The 22,000-nt window shown below is 44.5% G+C and overlaps 1 protein-coding gene across 1 annotated transcript in view; it reads right to left on the minus strand.

The window, feature by feature from the left end:
• Positions 1-5,254: 5,254 nt before the first annotated feature.
• The window catches only part of F5 (coagulation factor V), a 63,928-nt gene continuing 47,182 nt past the window's right edge, over positions 5,255-22,000 (minus strand). Inside the window, exons 18-25 of the mRNA XM_037908821.2 lie at positions 20,258-20,374; positions 18,835-18,906; positions 17,372-17,466; positions 14,691-14,846; positions 13,360-13,504; positions 9,072-9,220; positions 7,968-8,150; positions 5,255-7,153 (exon numbers count right to left, since the gene is read on the minus strand). Coding sequence (XP_037764749.1) covers positions 7,007-7,153; positions 7,968-8,150; positions 9,072-9,220; positions 13,360-13,504; positions 14,691-14,846; positions 17,372-17,466; positions 18,835-18,906; positions 20,258-20,374 — 1,064 coding nt within the window. The 3' untranslated portion in view covers positions 5,255-7,006. The remainder of the gene's footprint in view (positions 7,154-7,967; positions 8,151-9,071; positions 9,221-13,359; positions 13,505-14,690; positions 14,847-17,371; positions 17,467-18,834; positions 18,907-20,257; positions 20,375-22,000) is intronic.

The raw sequence follows: 22,000 nt of genomic DNA on the forward strand, positions 1-22,000 counted from the left end.
TGGATCCAGAATGAGACCCTCTGTGACCCTAACACTAGGCAGGCATTTGGCCTAGTACATTCCCCTCTCAAACCAGCCACAGGAAGGTAATGCTCCTCTGAGCAGCACTGACATTTCCTGTACACAATTCAGATGGTTTTATTAGAAGTGAGAGATGAATTCAGAAGAGTAATTGAAGCTGCATGAGGAGGCTGGTGAGAAGGTGAATTCTCATTCTGTCTGGGTCTACAAAAACTCCACCTACCAAACCATTCTAGTTTGGTTACGGGTTTATCTATCAGGTTAGAAACATTACATCATCAGGTTTCTGGATTTTTGTTCCCACTGTATTTTTCTCCCTTTTAAATTTGTTTCCTTCTTTCTCAAGGAAAAAGGAGGGTAAAGGTTAAGAAGTGTCTGAAAGTAGGCAAAACACAATATTCTCACTTTTTTTAAACCCTTTTTTCCAGTTGGAAAATAGTAAATAAATGTGAAAAGTAGGGGCTTCCCTCCATTGTCACAAGATTTTGTTTCTAATTTTCCAGTCAGAAATTTGACTGCTCTATCGGTTGATCCTCTTACGAGCACTGAACACTATTACTTCTGTGGATGTAGTAGCTCTGCACAAATGAACCCTGTAATAAATGAAGTGGGGAGGTAGCTCCTTTTTATAGACACCCAGCCAGCCAGTTAGCTACAAAATCCCTGTTAGTAGCTGTTCTCTACTTGCTTTACCTGTAAATCGTTAAAAAAGCCCATAGGTAAAAGAAAGGGAGTGGGCACCTGATCAAAAGAACCAATGGGAGGGTTAGAACTTTTAAAAATTGGGAAAAAACTTTCCCTTTGTCTGGCTGTTGTTGTTCTCCAGAGAGAGAAGACACAGAGCAGCAATGCTGTAAGAAGCTTTAAACCAGCTACAAAAATTCATCAAATCATACCTAGGAATTACTTATCTGAAACCCCAGATATGTAAGTAGATCAGGGAATGTCTAGGAAGACGCAATTAGGTTTATTTCTTTTATTTCTGTAAGGCTTGTGGACTCCTCTGTGCTAACCCCCAAATGCTTTTGTTTTGCCTGTAACCATTAAGCTGGACTTCAAGAAAACCATTCTTGATGCTTCTTATTATATTTGCTCTTTTGAAATCTAGCAATAGTCTAAGTTCCAAATGTATTTTCTTTTTTTGTTTTTAATAAAATGTACCTTTTTTAATACCAGGATTGGGTTTTTGTGTCCTAAGAGGTTTGTGCATATGTTGTTTAATTAGCTTGTGGCAACAGCTGATTTCCTTTGTTTTCTTTCTCAGCTGTTCCCCGGAGCAGGGGTGAAAGGGCTTGAGGGTACCCCAAGTGTGCCTTCCTGGGTCCAAAGGGGATTTTTTTTGCATTTCAGTGGTGGTAGCATCTACCCATCCAAGGTCAGAGAGAAGCTGTAACCTTGGGAGTTTAATACAAGCCTGGAGTAGCCAGTATTAATTTTTAGAATCCTTGCGGGCCCCCGCCTTCTGCACGCGAAGTGCCAGAGTGGGGAATCAGTCTATACAAACCCTTTCAAAGTTGTAACATATAGCATGAAGCTTACCAGGGAGACTGTTTCTACACTATGTCATATGAATCCTGGCTGTCGCACCAAGCCAGCATAATGAATGTGTGATGCTATCTGTTGGGATCCACCCAAAATTTATGCATGTAATCTCCTGATCATATCCTTGTGAGTAATATTTTATATAAACAAATACATCATGCAACATAAAGAGGATATGAAAGGATACATCACCTGGTTCAACATGAAAATGGGAGGAAAGTTGCCAAGTGTAAATGGATGTGATTTTGAAGATAAGAACTTCAGAACAGGTGGAAATCCAAGGGTATTCTGTACCCTGGCCATAACCCTTTAAGAGTGTAGGGCTCAGTTGTGATCCCAATTACACCCATGGAGTTCACACTGAAGTCATGGGGAGTTGAGTGGACATACTGGAAAGCACAACCAGGTCCTTGAATTTCAAATGTGAAATTCACTTCACCCACATATAGTGCAAATAATTGGGTGGCGAAGGTCATGGACTTAGGGAGGCAAAATCTACCTGAAGCCTGGTGAATGCAGTGTAGCACTCCCCCACTTGCTTCTATGCCAGGCACTCTCAAGTGGATCCACATAGATGTTGGATCCCATGGCCCCATCCCTAGCTCACCTCTGTGCTGGGCTATGTGGCTGCACAGAGAAACCGCCCCCTCCCCCCAGAGCACAGGGGCTGCCAAAACTTCCCCATGCCACTCCACCAGCACCTTGACATAGGGCTTCAGTGCTGCAGAAGGCCTTCTGGTGGCCCTGCACACCAGGGTGAATTTCATCTTAAGTGTTTGCTGTGTGAGATGTTGAATTAGGTCAGGCCAGAACTTGGCGGAGCTTGTTCAGCAATCACATGGTTTTAAACAATTCTCAGAAATTGCTGCAGGCATATTGGAAGGCAAAAATCACATCAGCCCATCCTGGTTCCGCCTTGTCTAGTGCTCTTAGTAACAAAGCGGCATTTCTTGCCTGACATCTAGGGCGCAGTGACCCTTAGGGGATGTTCTTAGTCAGCATGAAACCTGAATAAATCATATGAAAGCACAACGCAGCCAGAGGGACAAAAACAACAACAGTTGTAGCTTACATCTTACCCAGTTCATGAACTGCTGGGTTCATTGAGAAGTAAATTAAAGGGGAGGCTGTCAAGTTTAGATCTGTGGTTCAGGGCAAGGATTTACAAAATAATCTCACATGTGCAGCAATGTTCTTCTGAAACGTCTCTGTGTAAATTGGCACTACAAAGCATTTTTGTATTTAAAGCATGCTGTGCACTGTTGTGAACCAGTACACAAAAAAACTCAGCTAGAAAAATGAAACGAACTATAAACAGAAAGACAAGGTGGGTGAGGTAATAGCTCTTTATTGGATCAACTTCTGCTGGTGAAAGGTACAAGCTTGCGAGTTACACAGAGCTCCTTGTCAGGTCAGGGGAAGGAAACAGAGGGTCTGAGCTAAATACAAGTTGGAACAGATTGTTAAGCAGAAGGGTAACATACTGGAGGTGGTCACTTGAAAAGAATGAGCGGTTAGGGGCTAGATTGTTATGCATAAAGGGTTTGAAATGGGCAATTAAGGATAGCAGGCAGTAAGGTGTGTCACAAATTGTTGCAATGAGCCATAACACCAGTGTCCCTGTTAAGCCTAGGGTTTTGAATTTGAAGGTATTGTGCAACTTTCCATTAAGGACAAGTATTGAAAGATCAGATATGGAGTGATCGCTTTGTGAAAAGTGTTCACCACAGGTGATGTGATGTTTGTGTCTTTTATCATTGTTCTGTGTGAGTTCATTTGAGAGCATAGTGAGTGTCTGGTTTCACCCACATAGTTGTTATTGGGGCATTTGATGCACTGTGTGAGGTGTACCATGTGTTTTGAAAAGCATGCGTAGGACCCCTGTATCTTGAAAGGTTTGTTGTGGGGGTGCTGATCATTGTAGCAGTGGATATACATATACAGGTTTTACATCTGTTGTGGAGGCAGGGCCTGGTGCCCCTTTGAGTTGGTGTATCCTAGTCTGTGTGGAATTTGCTTCTGATGATGAGCTTGGCAAGGTTAGGGAGTTGTTTGAAGCATAGGCGCCAACTCTGTAGGTGCTCCGGTGCTGGACGAACCACGGGGAAAAATTAGTGGGTGCTCTGCACCCACCAGTAGCCAAGCTCCCATCCCCACCCCATGCCCCACCTCACCTCCGCCTCCTCCCCCTCCCCTGACCACACCGCATCCCCATTCCTCCACCTACCTCGGAATAGGGGCAGGGAGGGGGCTGAGTTGGGGCGGGGACTTTGGGGAAGGGGTTGGAATGGGGGCAGGGCAGGGGCCGAGCACCCATCAGCGCCAGTAGAAGTCAGCGCCTATGGTTTGAAGGCCAGGAGAGAGGGTTCAAAAAAAGTTTTTTCAGGATATCAAAATATTTAATAATCTATCTCAACTTGTATTTAGTTCACTCTGCTTCCTGGCCTGGTGTCCTGGCCAAATTTACCTAATTATGTTCTGCCTATCCAAAATTCCCCCTGCAGTTTCAGCTGATGCTGGCATTCCTCACTTCTGCAGTGCCGTGTTGCTTAAGGTTATGTCATGTGAAGTGCCCCATGGCTTTCTCAGTTTTGTTTCTATTTAATGGGCATATGAGGAGGCTTCTGGGAGGGTTAGTAAGGAGACATGGTCTACATTGTCTCCAATACACTGGTGATACCCAGCTCTATGTCTCCATAACATTCCGCTCTGCCAGCGGAATGGAATGAATGATACACTACCTGTGTGGGACCGAGGCCTGCATGAGGGCAAGCAGGCTAAGATTCAATCCAGATAATACTGAAATACTGTTGGTAGGCTGGGGGAAAGCCAGCAGAAGAACTGGCAAAGACTGTATCAGCAATTCTGATTGGAGGCATGCATCCACTGTTTGGGTAGAAATAAATGGTCCGTTTTCAGAATGGAGAGAGGTAAATAGTGGTGTCCCCCAGTGGTCTGTACTGGGACCAGAACTATTCAACATATTCATAAATCATCTGGAAAAAGGGGTAAACAGTGAGGTGGCAAAATTTGCAGCTGAAACTTAACTACTCAAGATAGTTAAGTCCAAAGCAGACTGCAAAGAGCTACAAAAGGATTTCACAAAACTGGGTGACTGGGCAGATGAAATTCAATGTTGATAAATATACAGTAATGCACATTGGAAAACATAATCGCAACTATACATAAAAAATGATGTGGTCTAAATTAGCTGTTACCACTCAAGAAGGATCTTGGAGTCATTGTGGATAGTTCTGTGAAAACATCACAAAACTGCAGCCGCAGTCAAAAAAGCTAACAACGTTAGGAAACATTAAGAAATGGATAGATAAGACAGAACATATCATATTGCCTCTATATAAATCCATGGTAGGTATGCCCACATTTTAAATATTGTGTGCAGATGTGGTTGCCCCTCTCTAAAAAGATATATTGGAATTGGAAAAGGTTCAGAAAAAGTCAACAAAAATTATTAGTTTTGTGATTTTGCTCCAGGCCATTTTCTGTTGCAAACATTTCATTTTTGGTGATGGTTTTGTCAATCTGGCAAAGTTGCCTTTCAAAATATGGAAAATCAGAAACGTTAACATTTTGCTCTTCACTCCAGAAATTCAGCTGTACTTTCAAGTGGAAAACGGTGACAGTATGAAATATTTTAAAAAGGCAGAATAAAATGTGAAAAAAATATTGATTGAGGTTTTTAAATTTTATTTCACTTTTTTATACATCTTTACTTGGAAACACATACATTTTTTGATATAAGAACTCTAATTCTCTTGAAACAGCTTGAGACAATACTTTATAAGGTTAGAGACCAAAACATGGCCCTGAGTTCTTGATGATATTCTGCCCCAGGCCATGAAGGACCCAGGTGAGCAGAGGGAGTCCTCTGCTGACAAGACTGGAGCCTAGGACAGTACTAAAAGCTTAGCTAAAACTCTGCTAAAAAGATATATTCAGGGATAGCAAATATATTCTCACTGAGCGCATCCATCCAGAGAAAATCTATAAATGTTTTCTGCACCACAGCAGCGCCACCAGCAATAATGTTGGCAAATGCTGTAGCATAGACAAGGTGTAGGTGTCTTTATCGTAGTGTTATCGAGTCCTATTTTGTTACCATCATGTTTCTCATCAACAGCCAAGAAGGCTTTTTTCTTCCAGTAGGGATAACAAAACAGCATTGCCTAGCTTCTAGTGGTTAGAGCATGGGACTGGAAGCCATGAATCCCGTTTCTGGTTCTACCACTGACCTGCCATGACCTTGGGCAAATCACTGTCTCTCTCTATGCTTCTTTCCTGCCACCTATAAAGATACTGTTGATCCCCACCCAGGGGTGCTGAGCAGATTAATGGTTATTTAGGATATATAGAGTCAGAGGCATGCGTGGTGTTTAAAAAAGCAAATATAAAGATGAGGGCCCTAGATTCTCGGAGAAGGGGTTGCAGATCCTTGATCTTGAGGCCACTTCTATGTCAGCCCCAGCAGAGAACAGAGCAGAGTGGAGGCTTCTCTTATCTACACTGGCAGGCTATGACCCTCCAAGGGACCACCTACCAGCCAGGGATAGCTGGAGTGCAGCATCACACCCGCTTCCCAGCCCCAACACCAACGGCTACTGGATGGTGGTATAGACAGTGGTTTTATGTGTACTGGGGACTCCCCCTTCAAGGGGAATGCCTAGGGAGGGACACCTGATAGCTTTCAGCAGTGAGGGGGCTACAGAGAGAGCAAAGCTGGGCTCAGGATTAAGCCCAAGGTCCCTGCCCTCAGGAGATTTAGTCTAAAATTAGGTCAGAACCAGGACAAAAGGAGAACAGACCATTGTGTGTGACTGGGGGAAGATGACAGTGGTAGAGAAATGGAGGGAATGTGTTTGGGTGCCCAGATTCCCATGGAAAGGGGCATGTCAAACTTGCATGCTTTGTGGATTTGATGTTTGTTACTTTCTCTTTTTAAGGGTGGGTCTACACTGCAGCTGGGACAGTGCAGGTAAAGAGACACGTGTTAGCTCTGCCCCAGCTTGGGTGCTAAAAATAGCAGTACGGCCATGGCGGCACGGGCTAGCCACCTGAGAACAATCCCACCTGGCCTCTGCGTCCATACGCGGTTGGCCAGCCTGAGCTGCCGCCCATGCCGCTGCTCGAGCGTGCAAGCTCAAGTGGAGCAAGCACGTGTCTACCCACCCGCTCTGGGAAGCTCCCTCCCAGCTGCTGTGCAGTTCTATCCTTAATATACATTTATATGAATGAAATATCTGCCAGTGAAATCTCTCGTTTAATTCACGTTGGCGAAACGCTAAGATCCTTGGAGGAAAGGCACTTCAGAAGGACTAAATCTGACTACTCTAAGAGTTTAAAAAATGTAGTTCTGCACAGTGATTGCTGAAAAGTGTCAGGCTCCCAGACTTGGCCGTTCGTGTGTACTCTGTGTGTCCAGCATTTAGGAAGGATCACAGCCAAAGAGTTCTACCCGGAGAGCAATGCTTCGATTCCAGGTTTTAGGAACAATGCGGATGAACCTGGAAAATATGGGTGGATCTAAGAAATGCTTGACCTGTCCGCTGCTGTTCTCATTCCCCCTAAATACCTGAAAGTAAACAAAACAAGGAATTAGTTTGGGAAAAAATTATTAAAAAAAAGCGGATGCATTTGTAAGGTATCTAAATACTTTAGAGTTGCTGCATTCGGGAACCGGGAGATGGACTGGATCACACCAGTGGTGTATACACAGCCTTCCTCCTCTCACTGGTTCAAATCCAGTCAAATCCAAACTGCGGTCTCTTTTTCTGTCTACATCGCAAAAACTATCACCACAATTGGTGCTAACTGGCCCCTGTGTTGGCTGGGGACTGACAAATCTCCCCTCTCTTATCCCTAGATGTGGTCCCTGCAGGTCGGGATTGAAGCACTTCTGTCAAGGTGGCTTGGGGGATTTTGTAAGTGCTGTACCTGCTGTGTGGATGTATGGAGGTCTCAGCTCTGTCAATCTGGGACCTTTCACCAGCACTAAATTCACTTAAAAAAATTAAAGCAAAAAATATTTTGCAGTGAAGTTTGGCAGAGGCTTCCGCATACACATTCTGTGCATTCCTTTGAAATGTCCCTCTTTAAAAGGCATGCCACTGATTTCATCCCAAGTTCAACGGCATTCCACTCACATGTAGCATCTCCTCCCTTTTATTGGTGAAAATTATTTACATCAGAAATGAAGAGCCACAAAAGGGAAGTTCGAGAGTCCTTTAAAATAGAAGAACAACTCCACCAGCATTTTAAATTCAACTGCAGGAACAATTTTTTGTGCCCCTCATTCTGGGGCTGTCCCTCGTTTGGGCCTTGAGAAGTATGACAAAGTGCTCGGGATTCAGAAAAAGGGACAGAATTCTCCGAGTTTAAAATGGTACCTTTCCCACTGAAGTGGTGTTATCCATATAAGGTTTCCATTCTGTGCCTTCATCACTGTAAAGGATGGCGTAGGTTTTCACAAACAGCTCCACAGACATGGACTTGCAACCCTGGGTTGTGATAGCGGTTATCTTCTTCGCTTTGAGGAGATCAATCTGCAACCACTGCTGGTTGTTGTTTGACTACAATCAATACAAAGAGTAATGTGTGAGCAAATGTGTGTTTGTGCCAATATTAGCACAACCAGAAACGTTGCTCAATGACAGTTAAAGTGGTATGAAGACATCCACCCACCCAGAACTTCAAACCTATGCAAACCAAATTAAGGGAAGTGCTACCAGCATTCTCTGCTGGCCACACATCAGTTTAATCACTGCAGATGATACACGCTGACCCTCCATCCAGCATTCACTTCCATCGCCAATGCAGAATGAAAAGCAATAAAAATTCATCCCTGGTGAATTAACGTAGCTCTTATAAAGCACTTCTCATCAATAGATCTCAAAGCGCTTTACAAAGTATCATCATCATCCCCATTTTACAAATAGGGAAACTGAGACATGCAGGGAACTGACTTGCTCAAGGTCACCCAGCAAGCCAGTGACAGTGCTGGTTATAGAACCCAGGCCTCCTGAGTCTCACTCCAATGCTCTAGTCACTAGGCAGTACTGCCGATCAACAGTAAAGCCAACAGAATTACACCAGATGAATTTGGCTCACAGGCCACCAACCTTCAGCGCTTACTCATCCACTGAGTCCAAAGAGACCACTCCCATGAGTAAGGGCTGCAGGGCCTGTTTCCATGCTGGGCCTGCTTCCAGTCTCCACACAGTTTCATTGCTTTCCACGTCACATTAGGAAATCAGTAAATGTTCTTTTAAAAAAAAAAAAAACACCACCACCTCTCTCCCTTAAAGGAGCTGGGCATGTCCCAAACCTCCCACTGGAAGGGAACTAAACAGGCTTTTCCCAGGAGGACTGAAAAGAAGAAGCCAGAGCACAGCATGGAGGGGACACAGGCCCAGACACACACCAGAGCAGCAGCACATTCGCTAACAGCAGCAGCTTTGACTGAGCAGTTTTTTCTTCTGTTTGCTTGTTACCTTTGCTTGCCAGGCATTCAACCTCCCTTGCTGATTGAGACGCGCGAGGGAAGGCTCCCATGCGTTATACCAGGATATCTTATAGGAAGAAGCTGTAATCTGAGCTTTTTTGATCTCCCCATTTTCCATTCCCAGCGGCAGAGAGCAACCTGTTAAGAGAATAGCAGTAGGTCTCCATTTAATCTCTTGAGGAGCAGTGGACCAGAGGAATAAGCAACAGGCTAGGAACGCCTGAGTTGTCATCCTGTCTCTGCCACTGACTTGCTGTGTGGCCTTGCTCAAGTCATTGTAACTGCCCTTGTGCCTCAGTTTCCCCATCTTTAAAAGGGAGGTAAAGCAGAGTTGTTGTGAGCATTCATTAGTTAAAATGCATAAAACACTTTGAAGTTGTGAAGTGCTATCTAAATTCTAAATGCTCAGGACGTGGGAGAAGAGAATACATTTGCAGTCAGGGAGTGGAGCTCTCTTTGCTCAGTCATCATTAAAACGAAGCCCAGCAGATCTGTGAAATGAAAGGTTTGTTTATCTCTGCCTGTTATGGGTGAGACTGTGAAAAGCACCCAGAGTTAGACCAATTCTGACTGAGCGCTTTTGAAAGTCCCACTCTGTATTCTTATATTGCCATTCAAGGATTTCACAAGCATCTTGTGATGTTTGGATGCCCAACTTGAGAAACCCGGTTTTCAGAGGGTGAGCAGGGCTCAGTCTGAAAATCAGGTCTCTTTGAGGTGTCTCATGTTAGGCACCAAAAATCATGAGTTGCTTTTGAAAATAAGAATGGGGGATTTCAATTATCCCCATATTGACTGGGTACATGTCACCTCAGGACGGGATGCAGAGATAAAGTTTCTTGACACCTTAAATGATTGCTTCTTGGAGTCCTGGTCCTGGAACCCACCAGAGGAGAAGCAATTCTTGATTTAGTCCTAAGTGGAGCACAGGATCTGGTCCAAGAGGTGAATGTAGCTGGACCACTTGGTAATAGTGAGCATAATATAATTAAATTTAATATCCCTGTGGCAGGAAAAACACCACAGCGGCCCAACACTGTAGCATTTAAATTTCAGAAAGGGGAACTACACAAAAATGAGGAGGTTAGTTAAACAGAAATTAAAGGGTACAGTGCCAACAGTGAAATCTCTGCAAGCTGCGTGGAAACTTTTTAAAGACACCGTAACAGAGGCTCAACTTAAATGTATACCCCAAATTAAAAAACCTAGTAAGAGAATCAAAAAAGAGCCACCCTGGCTAAACAGCAAAATAAAAAAGCAGTGAGAGGCTGTCATAAATATAAAGGGAAGGGTAACCACCTTTCTGTATACAGTGCTATAAAATCCCTCCTGGCCAGAGGCAACATCCTGTTACCTGTAAAGGGTTAAGAAGCTCAGCTAACCTGGCTGGTACCTGACCCAAAGGACCAATAAGAGAACAAGTCAAATCTTGGGGGTGGGGGTGGGGGAAGGCTTTTGTTTGTGCTCTTTGTTTACGTGGTTGTTCTCTCTTGGGACTGAGAGAGGCCAGACAGAAATCCGTCTTCTCCAACCCATCCTAATCCAAGTCTCCAATATTGCAACCAGTATAGGTAAGCCAGGCAAGGCGGATTAGTTTCTCTTTTGTTTTTCTTGTGAATTTTCCCTGTGTTAAGAGGGAGGTTTATGCCTGTTTTTGTAACTTTAAAGTTTTGCCCAGAGGGGGATCCTCTGTGTTTTGAATCTGATTACCCTGTAAAGTATTTTCCATCCTGATTTTACAGAGGTGATTCTTTTACCTTTTCTTTAATTAAAATTCTTCTTTTAAGAACCTGATTGATTTTCCATTTGTCTTAAGATCCAAGGGTTTGGGTCTGTGTTCACCTGTACAAATTGGTGAGGATTATTATCAAGCCTTCCCCAGGAACGGGGGTGTAGGGCTTGGGGGGATATTTTGGGGGAAGACGTCTCCAAGTGGTCTCTTTCCCTCTTCTTTGTTTAAAACGCTTGGTGGTGGCAGCATACTGTTCAAGGCCAAGGCAAAGTTTGTACCTTGGGGAAGTTTTTAACCTAAGCTGGTAAGAATAAGCTTAGGGGGTCTTTCATGCGGGTCCCCACATCTGTACCCTAGAGTTAAGAGTGGGGAAGGAACCCTGACAGAGGCAAAAAGGCATCCTTTAAAAAGTGGAAGTTAAATCCTAGTGAGGAAAATAGAAAGAAGCATAAACACTGGCAAATGAAGTGTAAAAATACAATTAGGAAGGCCAAAAAGGAATTTGAGAAACAGTTAACCAAAGACTCAAAAAGTAATAGCAATTTTTTTTTTAAAGTACATCAGAAGCAGAAAGCCTGCTAAACAACCAGTGGGGCCACTGGATGATGGAGGTGCTAAAGGAGCACTCAAGGATAATAAGACCATTGCGGAGAAACTAAATGAATTCTTTGCATCGGTCTTCATGGCTGAGGATGTGAGGGAGATTCCCCAACCTGAGCCATTCTTTTTAGGTGACAGATCGGAGAAACTGTCCCAGATTGAGGTATCATTAGAGGAGGTTTTGGAACAAATTGATAAATTAAACAGCATTAAGTCACCAGGACAAGATGGTATTCAGCCAAGAGTTCTGAAGGAACTCAAATGTGAAATTGCAGAACTACTAACTGTAGTCTGTAACCTATCATTTAAAATCAGCTTCTGTACCAGATGACTGGAGGATAGCTAAAGTGACACCAATTTTTAAAAAGGGATCCAGAGGTGATCCCGGCAATTACAGGCCTGTAAACCTGACTTCAGTACCGGGAAAACTGGTTGAAACTATAATAAAGAACAATATTGTCAAACATATAGATGAACATAATTTGTTGAGGAAGAGACAACATGATTTTAGTAAAGGGAAATCATGCCTCACCAATCTATTAGAATCCTTTGAGGGGGTCAACAAGCATGTGGACCAAGGGGATCCAGTGGATATAGTATACTTCGATTTTCAGAAAGCCTTTGACAAGGTCCCTCACCAAAGGCTCTTACGCAAAGTAAGCTGCCACAGGATAAGAGGGAAGGTGCTCTCATAGATTGGTAACTGGTTAAAAGATAGGAAACAAAGGGTAGGAATAAATGGTCAGTTTTCAGAATGGAGAGAGGTAAATAGTGGTGTCCCCCAAGGGTCTGTTCTGGGACCAGTCCTATATAACATATTCATAAATGATCTGGAAAAATGGGTAAACGGTGAGGTGGCAAAATTTGCAGATGATACAAAACTACTCAAGATAGTTAAGACCCAGGCAGACTATGAAGAGCTACAAAAGGATCTCTCAAAGCTGGGTGACTGGGTAACAAAATGGCAGATGAAATTTAATGTTGATACATGCAAAGTAATGCACATTGGAAAACATAATCCCAACTGTACATATAAAATGATGGGGTCTAAATTAGTGTTACCACTCAAGAAAGAGATCTTGGAGTCCTTGTGGATAGTTCCCTGAAAACATCCGCTCAATGTGCAGCGGCAGTCAAAAAAGCGAACAGAATGCTGGGAATAATTAAGAAAGGGATCGAAAATAGGACAGAAAATATCAAGTTGCCTCTATATAAATCCATGGTACGCCCACATTTTGAATTCTGCATGCAGATGTGGTCGCCCCATCTCAAAAAAGAGATATTGGAATTGGAAAAGGTTCAAAAAAGGGCAACAAAAATGATTAGTGGTATGGAGCGGTTTCTGTGTGAGGAGAGATTAATAAGACTGGGACTTTTCTGCTTGGAAAAGAGACAATTAAGGGGGGGATATGATAGAATTCTATAAAATCATGACTGGTGTGGAGAAAGTAAATAAGGAAGTGTTATTTACTCCTCATAGGACAAGAACTAGGGGTCACCAAATGAAATTAATAGGCAGCACATTTGAAATAAACAAAAGGAAGTATTTCTTCACACAATGCACAGTCAACCTTTAGAACTCCTTGCCAGAGGATGTAGTGAAGGCCAAGACCATAAGAGGGTTCAAAAAAGAACTAAATAAGTTCATGGAGGATAGGTCCATCGATGACTATTAGCTAGGATGGGCAGGAATGGTGTCCCTAGCCTCTGTTTGCCAGAAGCTGGGAATGAGTGACAGGGGATGGATGATTACCTGTTCATTCCCTCTGGGGCACCTGGCACTGGTCACTGTTGGAAGACAGGGTACTGGGCGAGATGGACCTTTGGTCTGACCCAGTAGGGCCATTGTTATGTTCTTAAATCTTGGCCCATAAAAATAAAAAGTGGAACCTATTTTTCTAAGGTGTAGAGGGGAACGAAGTACCCGTGAGTTCTCATTGCTCACCTTCGACTTCGCAGCCCAGGAGTTCCATCCGAAGAGTAGGCCTGTTGTAGGAGTCAGTTGGATAGACCCTGATATACCTAGCAATGATAGGTGGATCAATATGGTTGTCTTTTATCCCATGGGCATCTGAATTACCTTCAAACAACTAGTAAAACAGAAAAAAGCAATTAAGAATTCACAAAAGATAATGATATTAATTAAAAGCAATTGCAAGCTTGGTCCTGCAAACCCTATGTCATGCGATTAAGTCTTTACTTATGCAATTTCAACGGGGCTACTCACATTTTAGCAAAACCTAAAAATACATCATCCTTATCTTTGCCTTACTATAGCATCCAGAGGCTAACTCAGGGACCCAGTGTGTTAGGCGCAATACAGACCCTTATTAGGATATTAATAGACAGACAACTAAGACCAGTAAAGACCTAACATGTATTAACACCTGTCATTCAAACACCACGGTACTGTGGGTATGGCTACACTACTGCAGCTACAGGTGCAGCGTGCTGGAGCTGTACCACTGTAGTGCCATAGCGTTCACCCTTCCTTTGTCACTGGAAGGGGTTTTTCCACCAGTGTAGTTAATTCTCCTCTTCAAGAGGTCAGTGGAAGAATTCTGCATCTACAGTGGGGCGTAGGCTGACCTAACTACATTGCACAGGGTGTGATATTTTTCAGAGCCCTGAGCAATGTAGCTAGGTCAATTTGATTTTTAGGTGGAAACCAGGCCGCAGAGTTGAGCTCCAGCAGGTAGGGGAGGGATGTTTGGGCATAGCTAGGAGACCCCTGGAAGGGCAGGTGCGATATGGACACTTGGGTTGCACATGCGTTAGGTAGCTACTGCTAATATTGCTTTGCTAACTACTGGGACAGGGTGCAAGGGCTGGTCCGCACTGAACAGGGGCAGGAGTTCAGTCCAGTGTCCCACTCTCCTTCCACATGTGCTCAGAGGAAGGACTGTGAGACAGAAGTGAGGCCTGTGCAGAAGTGGGGCTGCACAACCAGGGTTACAGAGCTGGGTTGAAGCCCAGGCTTGGGAGATTCCTTGTCTCTTATTACGATCCTGTATTCTCTTTTGTTATACACACCAGGCCAGACTAGTAAAGGGATCTAGGTACCTCACGATGCAGATAAGCATCTAGTGCTGTTTTCAAAACGCCCTTTAGGTCCTTTGGAATTAGTGGGATTTTCTGATCTGCATCTTCATGCGCCTAGATACCTTTAAAAATCTGACCCCTTATTCCTTGAGAAAAGCCTCTGGTGGCTGCCTGTTACTTTCTGCTGAGCTGCGTAAAGCCGGGGAGGTTGTGGTGATTAATGAGCAGGCAGACCTTCTGTCCCCCAGTGCTGTTTCCTATGAAGGTGATCCACTTCCGTTTGTCCTTGCTGTAAGTCATAAAGAACTCTTTGACATACAAGGACTTCATCCATTGCTTGGCTCCCTGTGTCTGTATCCCTGTGATCAGAACTTCCCTTTGCAGGTCCACCTGTAGAAGGCCAAGATACACAAACTGTAAGAAAAGCTGCACCATGAACCCGATTTCATCCTCTGGCACCTAGGGCATGGTGCCCAGGCCTGCATTTAGGCACTCAGAATGCCACTTCCTTCCCCGAGATGGGTAACGGGGTGTCTAAGCGCTGGCGCAGAGTCCAAATGAGGAGTTGTGTCCTAACCTATTTTATTGATGTGTGTATTTATTTGTAGGCATTTTTGGGGTGCCCACCACCACAGTATCTGGGCACCTGACAAACATTAATGAATCCATCCTCGCAGCGTCCCTGGGCGAAGCAGTGGATTGTTACTATTTCCATTGTACAGAGAGTGAGGCACAGAATGGGTAAGGCATACATTTCAAAAGCAGCCTCTGGTTTTGAGCATCCAGCCTGAGATAACCAGGGCTTGTTTTTGGGGGATGTTGAGCCCCCACAACTCCAGCTGAAGCCATCAGGGGCCATGAGTGCTCAGCACCTCTGAAAAATTAGAACCTGGTGTCTCAAGCTGGGCACAGAAGCACCCTCCAAAAAAATCAAGCAACATTTGAAAGGTTTTGCACAAGGTCACACAGTGATTGTGTAGCAGAGCCAAGGTCTCCTGATTCCCGGGAGTGAGTGCCTTCACCAGAAGACCCTTCCTGCCCCCTTAGGCCTTCTGATGCTGACAATGAAAAGGTCAGTGATGTTGTTTACTAGCAAAGCTGTGCAGGGAAAGAAAGATGCTCTTTCTGGAGCAGATCAGAAGAAAAAAAACCCACAATTAGTTTAAAGGGAGTTTTCAGCCCCACTTCATCAAGCACAAACAGATTATTTCTCTCTCCAAGTTTTCTGCCCTTACAAAAGAAAAGCAATTCTTTTCATGGATTTCAGGGGGATTGGGAAGGCATCTGTAACCACAGACCCTGGTTTCCACTGAGCAAGTCACATGAGAGCCATTAACTCCTTCACAGCTGCTAGACTGTTCTTGTGTATTTTTAATAAATAATTATGTTGACTATAATGACTTCAAATGTGTTGGGGGGAAGAAAGAAGAGAGGAAAGGTGTTGGGCTGATAGCTGGGGGAGAGTGAAGTCTTCCTTTTATCCACCCAACATGGGGAGTGACAGTACAAGCTTCCCCCATGCTAGCCCACCAACAGGCCTCCGCCCAGAGCTGCAGGTGCCATCCCCAGCGGTCAGAGGGGTGTTCAGTCTCCATGGCCCATCCAGTCCTTGGTCTCTCTTCTGAGACTCTCAGCAAGGGGGCCAGTTAGCACCAGTTTTGGTGGGAGAAGGGGTGGGTTTGTGATGTGGACTGAGAATATCAGCTCATTATACACAGGTCTCTGAACAAGGCTCATACTGCTGTGATTTTCTGGCTCCAGCAAAACCAGGCTGGATTCAGACAAGCGAGGTCGCAGAGAAAGCCTGCACATCCTGTTATCTATCTCGTGAGCTGTCCAAGTTCCTCCTTAGCAGCAGTTTTAATTGAAAATCCATAATAACCTGCAGCTGCTTATTGAAAGTTTCTCTTTGATCTAGTAAGATGAGCAAAGAGGCAATTTTTAGAGGAAATAGGAGATAGCACAGCTCTGACTGGGTAAGCAAGGAGTCTGGGAGGCTCCAATTTGCCACATCTGGTAAAGCAGCTGCCTAGGGATCACTCACGTTCCATTTAAGAGTATGAGCTGCAGTGACGTGCAGGACATACCGTCTGTCAAGCTACAGAGAGCAGATACCACAACAGACAGGCAATTTCTGCAAAATCTTCTAGTGCTCCAGCCAGTTCTAAGGAAGTACTCAGTGTGCGCCTGATTTTCAAAACAGCTCAGCTACCTGTTAGGCACCGAAATGAAGTGACCAGGTACTCAGAAGTACTCCGCATCCAGGAGTCTCCACTCTTGAACATCTGGCCAAGTCTTTAGGGGCCTAACAGGTCGCTGAGCTTCTCCAAGAATCTGGCCACTTGTTCTGGGGTTTCTGGACAGCCACTAGAATCGGAACAGGAAGAGCTTAAAGTACAAAACAACTTATAATTCATTAACCGCCCCCGGCCCCCCCCCACACACACCCCATGTAACAGTTTGTGTTGTGAAGTAGAAACCAGATGTCTAACCCATGACTAGACTGAAGGATTAGCTGGTCACTCAGCAAGGGCTGAATACATATACACATTGAGAGAAGGGGACAGCAAAAGGACAGACTGTTTATCTACAGTATGATTATACCCTGGGCAGCGGCAGGGCAAACTTCCCCGCAATTCCCTCCGACAACAGGTCACGACCCTGACACAATACTGGGTCAGTGGCTCAGCACTCACTTGAAGAGGACCATGCGTCCTACTGAATCACCAGTACCACTTCCTGCAACACCTGAGTTTTCCTTGGCAGCCTCTTTGGGAAGTCTAGTTATAGTTTGACCTTGTTGAACACACACGACACCTAAAATAAACCCAGCATGTGTGTGGTGGTGTAGCTGCAGGCATCAGCTAACCTGTCTGGACCTTACAGTGGGCAAGTATGTATGATACCAACCATACCTGGATCCACGGAAATTCACCTTGCTCCATGTCAGTGCTCCAAGCATTATATTTTCCAGCGTTGTTTAATCTAGCTAATTTAGGTTCCCAGTAGTCTACGTGGAAAAAAGGAACAAGGATAAAAGGTAAAAATCAAGGAAAACTAGAAAGCCACTGCGTGCATATTTCAGTTCTTTTTGGGTTTGTCCCGAAGGAAGAGACTCCAATACAAATACCTGATAAGCTGTAAAGCTGACAAAAGCTTCAGAGACATTGGATGTTATCAGCAAATAGAAATTGATTGTATCTTTGAAAACATTATAGTCAGAAAAGTGGCTTTAAAAGTAATATAATATCTAGCTCTTATCTAGCACTCTTCATCAGCAGCTCTCAAAGCACTTTATAAAAGGGATCAGTATCATTATCCCCATTTTACAGATGAGGAAAACAGAGGCACAGAGCAGTGAAGTAATTTCCGCAATGTCACCCAGCAGACCAGTGGCAGAACTAGAAACTAAAACTCAGGTCTCTTGAGCCCCCAGTCCCGTGCTCCAACCATTAGGCAACACTGCCTCCCATGGCACCCTTTTATTTAACATACTACTTCCTTTGGCTTTGTCAGCATTAGGAGTTGGAGTCAAGTTAAAACATGCAGCAGCCAGAGCTAAACAGAGTTTGGTTACTAGCGGTGCAGGCAGAGTCAAACCATGTTCTATGTCCAACATTGCTTGGAATGTCATTTTGCAGCGTTTTACTCCCTTATAATATTCCTACACTGCACTTCTACATCTCATTCCCCTTAAAAATAGCAATGAATTCTAATGCCATTTTACAGCTGGAGAAACTGAGGCACTGGGGGGAGAAGTGACTTGTCCAAGGCCACCTGGCAGGCCAGTGGCAGAGACAGGGATAGAACCCATGTCTCCTGACAACCCTGCCCTGTACATTAGCCAGCAAGTAGAACAGGAGGAGCAGAAAAGCCTGCCTCACTGTCAGAAGACAACAGTGATATGGGCCTGGTCTATACACTTAAGTTTTGTCAGCATATCTGCTGGTGAGAAGTGGGTTGGCAGGGGGAATCACACCTCCTAGCTGACATAGTTATGCTGGCAACCTCCTCCCCCCTGATCTTCTGTAGGTATAGCTAATGCTGTTCAGGGAGGCAGTGTAGCTGTCGCATCAGAACTCCTTCTGCCAGCCTAGGATGCATCTCCACTAGGGTGCTCTGCTGGCATAGCTATGCCAGCCAAGCTCTGCAGTGTACACATGGCCTTGGGCTGCTCAGTCCTGCTCTGACTCTGGGCCTGCAGAACCAGAGAGCTTTCTGGAGTCTGACAGCCTGTTAATTCCTGAAATGATGCCAGAAGACAGTAGCATACGTGAAACACAGAGATGCAGAGAAAATCTACAATTGCACTGCCTGGTGCCAAGTCATAGTACTGAAGACCATGTCTGACCGTCTCAAATAATGTGTTTCAACTCACTTATGTGACGAGAAGCACTGATCTGTGAATCAAGTATAAGTCCATTCATTAGGCCCATTGGTAACTTGCACTCTAGAGAGAACACAAACATATTTGATTACTGATGAGCTGCATTCCATAACTTATCAGGAAAAAGAGGGTCATTCAGAGTCATGTTTGAGGAGCTGGCTGGGCCTTTCTCAGGAGGTCACCCCTTGTGCCTGTCATAAACATACAGCTAAGGGTAGCCTAGAATTCCTCCTTACCTGTAAGGGGTTAAGAAGCTCAAATAGCCTGGTTGGCGCCTGACCAACAGGACCAATAGGGAAAGAAGGTACTTTCAAATCTTGGGAGGGGGGAAGGTTTTGTTTGTGCTCTTTGTTTTGTGTGGGTGTTCTCTCTTGGGACGGAGAGGGGCCAGACAGCAATCCATCTTCTCCAACCCATCCCAATTCAAGTCTCCAATATTGCAACCACGGTAGCTAAGCTAGGCAAGGCGGATTAGTTTCTCTTTTGTTTTTCTTGTGAATTTTCCCTGTGCTAAGAGGGAGGTTTATTCCTGTTTTCTGTAACTTTAAGGTTTTGCCCAGAGGAGAATTCTCTGTGTTTTGAATCCAAATACCCTGTAAGTATTTTCCATCCTGATTTTACCGAGATGATTTTTACCTTTCTTTTTTTTTAAAAATAAAATCCTTTTTTAAGAACCTGACTGGTTTTTCCATTGTTCCAAGACCCAGGGGTTTGGGTCTTTGATCATTTTGTAACTAACTGGTTAGGATATTATTCTCAAGCCTCCCCAGGAAAGGAGGTGTAACGGCTTGGGGGGATTGCTGGGAGAAGAGGTCCTTTTCCCTGGTTCTTTGTTAAATCACTTGGTGGTAGCAGCATTACTGAAACCCAAGATACAAGAGAGAATTTGTACCTGGGGAGTTTTTAACCTAAACTGGTAGAAATAAGCTTAGGGGGTCTTTCATGCAGGTCCCCAGATCTGTACCCTAGAGTTTAGAGTGGGGAGGGAACCCTGACAGTGCCAACTCCCAATAGGGCACATCTGGGACTTCATCACTATAAAAAAAAAAAGAAAGAAAGAAAGAAAGAAAGAAAGAAAGAAAGAAAGAAAGAAAGAAAGAAAGAAAGAAAGAAAGAAAGAAGAGAGCTCTATATGCCCACAGGATCAAAACCATCTCTGCATTCAATTCCCTCAATTAAGGATTCATAGGTGATTTTAGGGAATCAACAAATGTAAAGATAGTGCTCTGAATGCGACACAACACTTCTTTTAAATTCAATTTACTATAATCACTCCATGAGCTCCCCCTTTTTAATCAAGCCATTTCCCCAATTCAGATGCTATTCAGTCATTACTGTCCCATGCCCTGAAAGGGAGAGAGAACTTTAGAACTAGAATCCTGTATCTTAGAATGATCGTGATCAGATTCAGTACCTTTCTCTACAACGATAAAGGAGGCCTGCATTCCAGCTTGCTGATATTCCCCCACTTCGGTGTCTAAAAGCCACATGCCAGCTTTTGGTGGTGTCATTTCAATAGTTCGAAATGAGCCTTTAAAAGAGAGAGGAGAGAAACAAATCACAGCTCATCTATTGAAAGGTTAGCAGGAGATTGGCTGACACAGAATAGTGACACTGGATAAACCAGGGCCTATCGATCCTGCCCATTTCTGGTGGCTTGACAAAGTGAGAGTCCAATGTCCTGCACCTATTGGAAAGCGTAGCAGATCCACTAACATCATTCTCCTTTTAATAAACAGGTTCTAATTGGAGGCATGCGGGAATCAAAAGTTCAGATCTCAATCCAAGCTTCACCGCTTTAAAATTTACCTTTTCACATAACCTTGGATGCAGGCACATATTTTGTATAATACTGCATACACAGTGCGTGCTGTGTGATCATGTAGTGAATGACCTCACCTTTTACACTGATTCATGCTGTGGTAACAGTAACTCTGAGGGGCTGATGCTGGCCCCTGCTCCAGCCATGGCTCTGGCAGTGTGTAAGGGTTGTAAAGGAGCCACAACAGACCATGCACTGGAGGGGAATTCTCCCCGAGTCACAGCCGTATGCTGCTCCCACCATCCCGACAAGTTCTTAAAAATCTCCAGCGATGGGATTCCACAAACTCACTTGGAAGCCTGTTTCAGAGCTCAACTACCCTTAGAGTTAGAAAGTTCCTCCTATTGTCTAACCTAAATCTCCCTGGCTGCAGATTAGGCCCATTACTTCTTGTAGGCCCTTCAATGGAGAACAACTGGTCACCTTCCTCTTTATAACAGCTCTTAACATACTGGAAGACTGTTAGCAGGTCACCCCTTCAGGTTTCTCTTCTCAAGACTAAACATGTCCAGTTTATTTAACCATTCTTCATAGATCAGGTTTGCTAACCATTTTATCATTTTTGTTGGTCTCCTTGGGACCGTCTCCATTTTGTCCACATCTTTCCTAAAGTGTGTGCCCAGCACAGGTGCTGGCTTCTAACTTCCCCTGGGGGTGCTCAACCCCTGCTCGGCCCCAGGCCCCGCCTCCATCCCCGCCCTGCCTCTTCCAACCCCCACTCCACCCCGCCTCTTTCTGACCCCTCCCCCGAGCACGCCCCATTCCTGCTCCTCCCCCTCCCAGCACCTCCTGCACAGCTGCTCCGCAGCGGGTAGGAGGTGCTGGGAGGGAGGGGTAGGAGTTGATCGGCGAGGGCCAGCGGCAGGCGGGAGTGGAGCTTAGCTGCCGGTGTGTGCTAAGCACCCGCTATATTTTCTCTATGGATGGTCCGGCCCTGGAGCACCCACAGACTCTGCACCTATGGTGCCCAGAGTTGGACACAGTACTCCAGCTGAGGCCTCACCAGTGCTGTGTAGAGCAGGACAATTACTTCCCGGGTCTTACATACAACACTCCTGTCAATAGACCCCAGAATGATATTAAGCCTTTTTCACAACTGCATCACATTGTTGACTCATATTCAATTTGTGATCCACTATAACCCACAGATCCTTTTCAGCAGTACTACCACCTAGCCAGTTATTCCCCATTTTGTGTTTGTGCATTTCATTTTTCCTTCCGAAGTGAAGTACTTTGCACTTGTCTTTATTGAATTTCATCCTATTAATTTCAGACCAATTCTCCAATTTGTGAAAGTTGTTTTGAATTCTAATCCTGTCCTGCACCCCTCCCACC

Source organism: Chelonia mydas, chromosome 1 (genome assembly GCF_015237465.2).
Source record: "Chelonia mydas isolate rCheMyd1 chromosome 1, rCheMyd1.pri.v2, whole genome shotgun sequence".
In the NCBI taxonomy this organism is placed as follows: Eukaryota; Metazoa; Chordata; order Testudines; family Cheloniidae; genus Chelonia; species Chelonia mydas.